The sequence below is a fragment of the Eleutherodactylus coqui genome, chromosome 6 (genome assembly GCF_035609145.1).
Source record: "Eleutherodactylus coqui strain aEleCoq1 chromosome 6, aEleCoq1.hap1, whole genome shotgun sequence".
In the NCBI taxonomy this organism is placed as follows: domain Eukaryota; kingdom Metazoa; phylum Chordata; class Amphibia; order Anura; family Eleutherodactylidae; genus Eleutherodactylus; species Eleutherodactylus coqui.
Genome location: NC_089842.1, coordinates 123724489 through 123736666, shown reverse-complemented (window position 1 = coordinate 123736666; position 12178 = coordinate 123724489). Strand labels below are relative to the sequence as shown.

Here is a 12178-nt window from a genome sequence, read left to right as displayed (position 1 = left end):
TAAGCCGTTATTATCTCAGACACAACTCAGCAGTAATGATAGAAGACACCGACCTACCGCCACCACCGAGATACGGTGGGCTGAAGGACCTGTGATGATGTCACTGCTGTGGGAGGAGCCATTGTGCAGTTTGGTAAAAAGTACTGTATACTGGATAAGTCGACAATAGCCACCAGGACCTGTGATGATATCCCTGTCATGTGCTCACCTGTGTGGTTGGAGTCAGGGATCACATGAACAGGGGCTGATCACTGTATCCAGGAGTCTGCTGAGCTGGTGATGTCTGGAAAGCAGCATGGATGTACCACAGCTGTGTGTGTGAATCAGGATGCATGTAGTAGAGCTGTGTGTGTGATGTGTGGGGATCATAATGAATGTACCATGTTGCACAGCTGTGTGCCGCATTGTGCCACCAGAAACACTGGTACTATAATTTCCTAATAATTACCAGTCATTCCTTCAATGGTGACAGTGCACGCTACCATATTAGTGTAAGAGTCCATCTCAAATAGCAAGGCAATGACATGGATCAACTATTCTATGATACATCAGTATACTGCTTTTGCCTACATATAATTCAGTCAGCGTTTAAATCTTATATTATACTTCAATATCTGTATTACTGAGCTATGTAATGTACACTAAAATTAAAGCATTGCTTATTCTTAAAGGGCCAGTGTTCGTTTTTTTCATTCATTATGTTGCTAGACCACAGTATGGATATAAAAGTGAGCTACTGTTACCTTGGTTAGTTATTCCTTTCTCCTCAGTTGGTCATGTGATCTCAGTTCTGACCAGCTCAGATCTACTTGGGTTTATGTGTGACGTTTCTAGTCAATTTCACAGTTTGTGTGATGGAGTTGCATGAACCTACCACATAAATTGCCTAGAGGGTCACAGACTCTCTTGTCACAGTTACTGATGATGATCACATAGCTCCTATCACACAGTTATACTGAGTACCCTGACTTACATCATGTATTATACTCTAGAGCTGAACTCACTATTCTACTGGTGGAGTCACTGTGTACATACATTACATTACTTATCCTGTACTGATCCTGAGTTATATCCTGTATGATACTCTAGAGCTGCACTCACTATTCTGCTGGTGGAGTCACTGTGTGCATACATTATATTACTTATCCTGTACTGATCCTGAGTTACATATCATGTATTATACTCCAGAGCTGCACTCACTATTCTGCTGGTGGAGTCACTGTGTGCATACATTACATTACTTATCCTGTACTGATCCTGAGTTACATATCATAAATTATACTCCAGAGCTGCACTCACTATTCTGCTGGTGGAGTCACTGTGTACATACATTACATTACTTATCCTTACTTACATATTGCATTATATTCTAGAGCTGCACTCACTATTCTGCTGTTGGGGTAGAGTTGGGAGGTCCAAGCTAACTTTTCTCTAATGTGCATGGGAGAATTTAAGATATGACTTCCCAAAAATAAATCACCTGATCAAGCTCTGTGCAGACACTGTACCAGCTGAAAATAATTCTAGATTTCAGATCTGAAGCCTGTAGAATGGTGAAAACAGCTCTGGAGTATAAGACAGGCTCTAACTCAGGATTAGTGTAGGATAAGTAATGTAATGTATGTACACAGTGATTCCACCAGCAGAATAGTGATCGCAGCACTGGAATATAATACAGCATGTGACTCAGATGTAATACACAGTGACCCCACCAGCAGAATAGTGATTGCTGCTCTGCATTAATTTTATATGTAAAATGGATTATTACCATGTTCTTCCTTTCACCCCTTTGCTGTAGTTTGCTATGTTTGGATGGCAGACAGAACATATGAATAGAATAGGTTAGGGTGGGGGAATCCCCTGAATCAGCAGTTTGTTGCCGGAGCTGCAATATTTTACCCCCCTCCTTCGCCCTACAACATCACCAAAGAAGGAACAAATAGGGAGAAAGTTCCCAGTAAAAGCAGTGGTCATATTGGTTACAATATACTAATTCTGGAGAGCTAGATGCTGACATTGCACTAGAAACAACCCCCCCCCCCCCCTCTTACAAAGTTATTTAAAGTAGACTCGCCATTCAAGTAGTCAGCAACTATTAAAATTCAGTAGTCTTATGAGAACTGTTATCAGAACTGTAAATTTATGGGAAGACTAAAGGCCCATTTAGACAGGACAAGTGTCGGACAAACGATGCCCGACACTCGTCCCCGCACATACTCGCTCTTGTGCTGCTGCATGAGAGCTAGTATCGCTGGCTCACAGCGGGGCGGCTAGAGGAGATTTCTCTTCTCACTCTCCCCCGCCCCTCTTCATTGACATAACACAGCGGCTGTTCAGTACTGAACAGCTGCTATTTACACTGAGCGATCAGCTCATCGTCCATCATTTATGCACAATAAATGATGGATGATGAGCTGATCGCTCATCGTTCAGTGTAAATAGCAGCCATTCAGTACTGAACGGCCGCTATATTATGTGAATGGAAAGGGGGGAGGGAGAGCGAGGAGAGAAATCTGCAGCCGGCCTGCTGTGAGCCAGCGATACTAGCTCTCATGCAGCAGCACAAGAGCGAGTATGTGCGGGGACGAGTGTCGGGCATCGTTTGCCCGATACTCATCCCGTCTAAACGGGCCTTTAGAAGAGCTGCCACATATTGAGTATGCTCAACAGAGAACCATGTGAGCCTTATGTGCCATAGAGGCGGCTTATCTGGCTACTATGGAACCCATGAGGAGGATGAAGAGCCGCGTTTGGTTTTTTCCACCTTCCTCCCTCATGGGTGATGTAAATCGTGGAGCTCTCCATTAACACAGGTTTTATGACTTTAGCAATGGGGGGAAAAATCAGTCTGAGGGTCATGCCACCCTGTGAGAGGGTGCACATTAGCTGAGCCCTCCTTTCGAAGGTAGGTAGTGTTTAGTGCAGGAAGCAACAAAAAGAGAGGACCCCATTATATATTTTGCTATGGGGCACACTATTCACATGAGACATCTAGCTTTGAGATCATTGATATGAACTAAGAGCTAGATCCATTAGCAACAAATAAGGAGGATTAAGAAATCACCATAACATTTTTTTTTACCCCAAAAGGCACAAAACAATCTTTTCTTCCTCACCTATGCACCCTTCCTGCTTATTTTTTGCATTATTACCATCAATGAAAGAAGCAGGTTGAGTTATTATTGCTGGAGAACAAGTTCAGTGCACCTATGGGCCCATATGAAATGACCTGACATCACCATGGGGACAGTCTTTAGTCATTTTTTACAAGAAATTCAACTTTGCTCATATCCAATTCAGGTAGGATCAGCAGGAAGTAGCAGAGGATCCACAGAACGATGAGCAGGTAGAAGGTGTTCGGGGACTCCTGGCTGGAGAATGGAAGTCTAGAGTTCACATCAAGTCTTCCTGGAATGGTGGCTTCATTAGTCCCTTGTTTCCTATAGGGAACGTAAGGTAATGAGTTAATTATGCCACATTACAATGCAGAAGATGGGTCCCATTGCTGGTTCCCATTAAGTTTTTGTATGCATACATAAATAGGTTGATTGGGGAAGGTGGGACACTGTGCCAAACCATACATTACAGAAATATTTCCTAAGGCCACTTTCACACGAAAGCCATGTCTTATCTTTTGACCCGAAATCGCAGGGAGCTACCACAGATTGCCATTAAAGCTAAAAAGAAGCCATTCTGCCCACCGCCGCTGCAGAGTCCATTCACGCAATGCGCTTGTGTGAATGGATGAGAAAATGGTAATCCTGAAAGGAATTAGATTACAGCAATGCAAAAATGTGCCGCATTTTTTTCATGCATTACGATCTGGGTGAAAACACATTGCTCGTGTGAAGGAGGCCTACGGGTGAATTCACATGCAGGAGATTTGTGGCAGAAATGTCTAATAATCCCACGGAAAGAAATGGAACCGATTTTCAATCTTAGAAATTTCAGGAATAAATCCGACATGTTTAAATTCATCCTCAATCTGTTAAAAGAGCTTTAAAACCTATGCCCATTCTTGAACACAGTTTATAGAAAAAATGGTAACATATGTAACATTAGTGATCTTGAGTTACATCCTGTATTATACTCCAGAGCTGCATTCACTATTCTGCTGGTGGAGTCACTGTGTACACACATTACATTACTTATTCTGTACTGATCCTGAGCTACATCCTGTATTATACTCCAGAGCTGCACTCACTATTCTGCTGGTGCAGTCACTGTGTACATACATTACATTACTTATCCTGTACTGATCCTGAGTTACATCCTGTATTATACTCCAGAGCCGCACTCACTATTCTGCTGGTGGAGTCACTGTGTACATACATTACATTAATTATCCTGTACTGATCCTGAGTTATATCCTGTATTATACTGCAGAGCTGCACTCACTATTCTACTGGTGGAGTCACTGTGTACATACATTACATTACTTATCCTGTACTGATCCTGAAATACATCCTATGTTATACTCCAGAGCTGCACTCACTATTCTGCTGGGGCAGTCACTGTGTACATACATTACATTACTTATCCTGTAGTGATCCTGAGTTACATCCTGTATTATACTCCAGAGCCGCACTCACTATTCTGCTGGTGGAGTCACTGTGTACATACATTACATTACTTATCCTGTACTGATCCTGAGTTCCATCCTGTATTATACTCCAGAGCTGCACTCACTATTCTGCTGCTGGAGTCACTGTGTACATACATTACTTACCCTGTAGTGATCCTGAGTTCCATCCTGTATTATACTCCAGAGCCGCACTCACTTTTCTGCTGCTGGAGTCAGTGTGTACATACATTACATTACTTATCCTGTACTGATCCTGAGTTCCATCCTGTATTATACTCCAGAGCTGCACTCACTATTCTGCTGCTGGAGTCACTGCGTACATACATTACATTAATTATCCTGTACTGATCCTGAGTTACATCTTGTATTATACTTTAGAGCTGCACTCACTATTCTGCTGGTGGAATCACTGTGTACATACATTACATTACTTATTCTGTACTGATCCTGAGTTACATCCTATATTATACCCCAGAGCTGCACCCACTATTCTGCTGGTGGAGTCACTGTGTACATACATTACATTACTTATTCTGTACTGATCCTGAGCTACATCCTGTATTATACTCCAGAGCTGCACTCACTATTCTGCTGGTGGAGTCACTGTGTACATACATTACATTACTTATCCTGTACTGATCCTGAGTTACATCCTGTATTATACTCCAGAGCTGCACTCACTATTCTGCTGGTGGAGTCACTGTGTACATACATTACATTACTTATCCTGTACTGATCCTGAGTTCCATCCTGTATTATACTCCAGAGCTGCACTCACTATTCTGCTGCTGGAGTCACTGCGTACATACATTACATTAATTATCCTGTACTGATCCTGAGTTACATCTTGTATTATACTTTAGAGCTGCACTCACTATTCTGCTGGTGGAATCACTGTGTACATACATTACATTACTTATTCTGTACTGATCCTGAGTTACATCCTATATTATACCCCAGAGCTGCACCCACTATTCTGCTGGTGGAGTCACTGTGTACATACATTACATTACTTATTCTGTACTGATCCTGAGCTACATCCTGTATTATACTCCAGAGCTGCACTCACTATTCTGCTGGTGGAGTCACTGTGTACATACATTACATTACTTATCCTGTACTGATCCTGAGTTACATCCTGTATTATACTCCAGAGCTGCACTCACTATTCTGCTGGTGGGGTCACTGTGTACATACATTACATTACTTATCCTCTACTGATCCTTCGTGACCACCTATAAAAAGGGTGTACCAAGTTCCCTTCTCTGCAGATAAGGATACTATGTATCCTTTTACAAGATGACTGTTACTTTAAATGCACCTTGTACCTTTTGCTGAGGGGCTGCTCAGATACCCATTTGTTTGTACTACATACAATTATGCATATATGTTGTGTTGCACTATACATGCTTTGCTAGTGCTACGGTACCGCTATGTGAGTGTGAGCTGTGATTGCCGGGGAATGACCGTCTTCTTAGAGATGGTCACGGGAGGTTTGGAGCAGAGCTGGGCCATGGAAAAGCCAAGTGCTGGTTAGGAGACGGATGTGATGAGCCAGAAAAAAATGTGGTGCCATTGAGGAGAGTGCAGACTATGTGAGATGCTAGACCTGCTGGTGGGCTGTACAAATTGTCAGTCATGGTCACCATTAGAAGTAGGCTTGTCGGTGGGGTGAGGAGGGGCTGAAAACTGGGCTGAGGAAGCGGTGAACCAGAAGTCAGTAGTCGTGACGGAAGGACCATGTGGATGTGAGAAGGAAGCTGCCATACAGAGTGGGCAAATCCTTGACAAACAGGTAGTACAGAATTATGTAGATTAATTATATAAAAAGGTTAATATCAGCTGTCTCCATTCTGCTCTGTAGACAGAGCTGTGATACCTGCATTAGAAATCTAGAAATATTGGAAAATGGAGACACCGTCCCTGACTTGCTTGAGATTCCCTATCAGGGCTACAGGGGGAGCTAGTGAGTTGCTTAGGAAAATAAATAAACTGCTTCTTATCAGTAAAAAGGAAATAGCGATGCAATGAAATCACACGTGGATTAAAGAAGAATTCACCGAACATCTAACATTCACCTACATTTGGACATGACCCGCAATCTGTGGAGGAGGATGGGAAATAATCTGTGTGTGGAGCTTTTCTAAAATGCATCATAGTCCCCTATGAAGAGCATAGAAGGGCTGTAGCTATAGATTTGGACAATTATTCTATGCATATATAAATACACTGCAGTGGAATTGCAGTTTTATCTGTCCATTCATGTAACTGATTTGTCAGCCATGTTGGATGAACTTCGCTGGATGTGTGCTACCTTGTCCTCCAGGCATGTTCCTCTGAGAAGTATGTGCATTTTATTGAGGGTATCACTGCTTACTGTCACAGTACAATTGGTTTATACTACCCCTAATCTTATTTTTTGTGCAGCAATATACAATCCATTATTCCCTGTTATCAGCCATTTAAATAGAGAGGCTTATAGGAAATGCAGATAAATCTCTGCCCCCCCCCCCCCATCCCCATGATTACTACTTAGCATAGATATATATGAATACTATTAGCAGCTTGTTCTATCGTGCTACTGAACTGTAATAGTCTGCGCACTATGGATTCCTAAACTTCGGCTTAATGCGCTGTTGATCCATATGATCTGTGTGACAATTGATGACACATTCCGTAAATTGTTGAAGACCCTGTCCCTAGAAACACACAATCTAATAATCCCCCTCCCCCCCACACACACACCTTTACACACCATAGCACAGATTGTATATAAAGTAAAGCCAATAAACCTATCAATATGTTTGGAGACTAGAGGAAACCATTAGAACACAGTCCAGACAAATGCCATCGCTGGTCAGTTTTAAATCTAAGACCACAGTGCTGCAAGGCAGATATAGTGTTAAATATTAAAATGATGCTTGTCTACAGTCACCACTATAGGAAGCTTATTACATAGAGTTGTACACAACTCTTACTGTACTCAATAATAAAACTGTCTTCATTAAGCTACTCTGCTGCCACCTAGTGGTGACTTCAGGTTGGCAGAATTTGATCATGTAATCATGTAAAGCTATGTAAAGGAAAGCAGGGGATTTAGAGTTCTGTATTTGAAAAGCAGAGCTCTGACAACTGTAAAAATAAATTGTTATATTTATCAGCAAAGAACTCAATAACAAAGTAATATTTATAGCTGGAGTTGCAAACAAACTTTTACTTAAGTCAAGTATATAGAAGAAAAACAATTACCCAAATTCTAAAAGCTGGTCTCCTTTTTCACTGACAATGTGACAAGCTTCAAAATTCTAGAAAATAAAGAGATATTGGTATTATTTTCATTTTCTGGAAAATTAGACAATGGCACTATAATTACAGCAAGTAACAGAAAAGAATGTAGAGGTGCTACAATGTAACAAAGAACGTAGCAAAACAAACATAATACTGATAATAGTAATAATAATGATGATGGACTGAGGGTTCAATTCCATAGTAACATAGTTTGTGAGGCCGAATGAAGTAAGTGTCATACCTCACTATTACTTTTATGTGAATTCGTCCTCAGTTCACTCCATCTTTGAGCGCAGATTCTTTTTCTGACTTTACGTTTTCCGAATGAAGACAATGTCCATCTAGTCCAGCCTGTTTATCCTCCTATGTTGTTGATCCGGAGGAAGGCAAAAAACCCCAAGAGGCAGGAGCCAATTAGCCCATTTGGGGGAAATTTGCTTCCCGACTCCCTAATGGCAATCAGACTAATCCCTGGATCAACCCCTAATAGTTCCTACCTGCCTGTAAACCCGGATTAACAATTGACCTAAGATTTATATCCTGTAATATCCTTCCCCTCCAGAAAGACATTGAGTCCCCTTTTAAACTCCTCTATGGATGTTGCCATCACCACGTCCTCAGGCAGAGAGTTCCACAGTCTCACTGCTCTTACAGTAAAGAACCCTTTTCTGTGTTGGTGATGAAACCTCCTTTCTTCTAAACGTAGCGGATGCCCTCTCGTTACCGTCGTAGTCCTGGGTATAAGCAGAACATGGGAGAAATCCTTGTATCGTCCCCTCATGTATTTATACACAGTTATTTGATCGCCTCTTAGCCGTCTTTTTTCCAGGGTAAATAGTCCCAATTTGGATAGCCTCTCTGGGTATTCCAGTCCCTTTATTCCATGTATTAGTTTAGTTGCTCTTCTTTGAACCCCCTCCAGATCTGTAACATGTTTCCGGAGCGCCGGTGACCAGAACTGTACGCAGTGTTCTATATGAGGCCTGACAAGTGCCTTATATAGTAGGAGGATAATGTTCTCGTCCCTCTCCCCTATAACTCTTTTAATGCACCCCAAGACTTTATTAGCTTTTGCAGCAGCTGACTGGCATTGGTTTTTCCAGTTTAATCTACAGTCCACTAGTACCCCCAGGTCTTTTTCATATCATTTTTCCCTAGCAGTACCCCATTAAGTGTATATTGGTGACATTCTCCTGCCCATGTGCATAACCTTACATTTATCATCACCGTCGGAGGTTCTGTTCGGAATCTCCATCACGGATTTCCGCTAGAAACAATGACATAGTGCTGCAAGCAGTGATATTTCATCCTGTAAATTCCAACAAAATGCTAGGTTGCTGGCTTCAAATCGAAGGTACTCCTATTATACCCAGCAGGGGGCTGTTCAGTGCCATTTGGTTCCATCACAAGATGGAGCTGTTCAGACAGGGCGTGCCGTTTTCCTGCTCCCTGAACAGAGCAGAAAAGTAGAGCCTCTACACTGACGTGAATGAGCCTTGGCACTGCTACTACACTTATTGTAAAAAAAAAAAAACAATCAATCAACTAGAAGAAGTTGTCGAAATCTAATGAAACTTTCTTGTGTGATTGTAACATTGTCATAAGTAAGTGATTACAATATTAGAGCAAAAGGAGAATTTATTGTGGAAAACTGAACACTTGAAGGGAGGCTTTAGTAACCTTTTGAGCCACCTCTAGTTTGGATACAAGATGAGATACGGGTGGGCATGAAGGCTCTAGTACCCTGTTGTGCCGACTATAGCTTGGATACAAGATGTGATATGGATTGGAATGGAGGCTCTAGTACCTTTTTGTACCGCTTCTAGTTTGGATACAAGATGTGATACAGGTGGGCATGGAGGCTCTAGTACCCTGTTGTACCACCTCTAGCTTGGATACAAGATGTGATATAGGCAGGCATGAAGGCTCTACTACCCTGTTGTGCCGCCTCTAGCTTGGATACAAGATGTGTTACAAGTGGGTATAGATGCTCTAGTGCCCTGTTGTACCACCTGTAGCTTGGATACAAGATGTGATTCAGGCGAGCATGGAGGCATACAGGTTCTGTATGGTAGTCTATGGCATATTACACCACATTTGCTGTAATTGATCCTCGTGCAGACACGTAGGTTGTCAAAGTTGGCATCTAAGATAGTCATGTTCTATTGGTGACAAATCTGGCAACTGGGCAGGCCACGGATGTGTGATAATGTTGTGGGGACATTCCTGTGACTCCCTTGTGTGTGCGACCAAGTATTATCCTGCTGGATGCCTCTTGGAAGCCGCCATGAGAGGAACACAGGATGTCCTAAACATATCACTGAGCTGTCATTGTCCCTTGTACCACTACTAGGGGTGACCGACTGTCATATGCGATGACCCCCAGACTATCACACCAGCAGGGGGCAGTATGCTGCTCCACAGCAAAGGCAGGATTGAGGCGCTCATCCCTAGGTCTCCAGGCATGAACATGGCCGTCATCAGTGCCCAAACTAAACCTTGATTTGTCGCGCAAGACAACCCAGTTCCACTCTGTAGCAGTCCAGCTTATCATTCACAACACTACTGCAAACAGAAGCGACGGTGGGTGTCAAAGGCAGTACATGTAATGGGAGCTGTCGGACTAAATGTCCTTTAGCCAAGCGCCTGAAAATGGTTCCAACAGACACTGGGGCCTATAACGATGGTGGTACATCTCTCTGGATGGTGGACGACGAAACAGTTGGAACTGACTGTTCTTGTTAGGAGATCCTCTCTACTGGTCGTCGGTCAAGGGTGTCCTAAGCCCAGTAGCCTTGTGTGCCCTCACACATCCGTTGGTCCCAACACCTCCTAACAGTCTGGTCAGACCATCCAGCTTCTCACACTCCAATAATGCGCCCCTCTCAGACTCTGGTAACGGGGTGAAATCTCTTGGATTGCGTCATAGACACGTCTAGCGGTCAACAAGCTCTACACAAGCGGAAGAAGAGGTCACTACATACAAGGAGCCTCTGAGAGCCTTTTATAGGCCAAGGGTGGAACCACTTTTAGAGCCTCAGGTGACAAGACCGTTCATCTAATCATACCACAACTCTCATCATTTATGAGATGTAACTGCATGCCGAGTTTTGCAGCAACACGACAACTCCTTCTAGGGGCTTGTGCTTTTATGAGAACTAGTGTACTTCTGGGCCATGTAGTCTAATGCAGGTTCAGTGAGTAACATCTGATCTGTACATTATCTACATATATAGAACATCTGAGAGCAGCTGTGGCAAGATCCCCCCAAACCCAGTGATCTGTGGCTACAATGTTCCATGGCTACTTACTGACTGTCTTGGAGTGATCAGTTCTCCCCTCCTATACGCATGGCTGTCATTCTGTATTTGTCTGCAGGAGACAGATTTGTTATTTTATGGTACAAAAGTGTAGATTTTTAACATTAGAGAAACAGTATGTAATATACAGTATGGAATGGGTGTAAAACATTCATGGAGTCCTAGAAGCAAAATTACTAGAGAAGCGTGCAGAACATGTAGTAGTCTGATAGTTACAAAGTGGAAGGAACAGGACCTTCCTAGCCGCACTTAGTACTTCAGCAAACAGGTTTGCTGGTCACATGGTGGGTATTATACAGTGGAATGAGCAGGCTCTCCTCCAGAACAGAGCATTTGGGGGGCCCCATTATTTTACAAACACACTATAAGCTGTAACTGGATAGGATGTTACCTTGACAGCCAGAACTCCTCAGTTTCTGCAGACTGCTTGTCTGTGATGTCATCATCATTATCCTCCTCCACTTGCTTACAGACAAATCCTTTTGTACTTGACCAGTCCTCCTCCCGCTCCTCCTCTGAACTATCTGTACCGCTATCCTGATGAATAAAGAAAGATACAAACAAATCTGAAATCATACAGTAAGATATGTTGGGATATCAATGCCTAAACTACATAAACATGCATTATAGATCCAAATACCTTCAAAGAAGTCAATGAACTCTTGACCCGTTCATATCAGGGAAATCCTGAATACAGGGTCCCAATAGCAAAATCAATATTGGATGTACATTGCGGTATAGTCCCCAAGACATAAATCTACTACAACTACCACCATGAGCACCTTTAGACAGCTATAATACCAAGCCCTTCTGAACTGAGAGCAGTAACAATAGAAGGTCTATGTACAGAGGAATAGCAGAAACCCCTCATCCATAAGCCAATTTGGAATTGGGAATCTGCATCTTCGGCAGTTTGGTTTACTTTCTGAGACCCCATCTGCATGCAATGTAGCCTACAATTAAGGCAGGTGCATCACTGTCCCAT

The 12178-nt window shown here is 42.6% G+C and overlaps 1 protein-coding gene across 2 annotated transcripts in view; it reads right to left on the bottom strand.

The window, feature by feature from the left end:
• Nucleotides 1-2517: 2517 nt before the first annotated feature.
• Nucleotides 2518-12178, bottom strand: part of CLMN (calmin) — a 101747-nt gene continuing 92086 nt past the window's right edge. For both annotated transcript variants that reach the window (XM_066607500.1, XM_066607501.1), the window contains exons 10-13: nt 11585-11730; nt 11185-11245; nt 7835-7890; nt 2518-3440 (exon numbers count right to left, since the gene is read on the bottom strand). In XM_066607500.1, the coding sequence (XP_066463597.1) occupies nt 3254-3440; nt 7835-7890; nt 11185-11245; nt 11585-11730 (450 nt within the window). In that variant the 3' untranslated portion in view covers nt 2518-3253. The remainder of the gene's footprint in view (nt 3441-7834; nt 7891-11184; nt 11246-11584; nt 11731-12178) is intronic.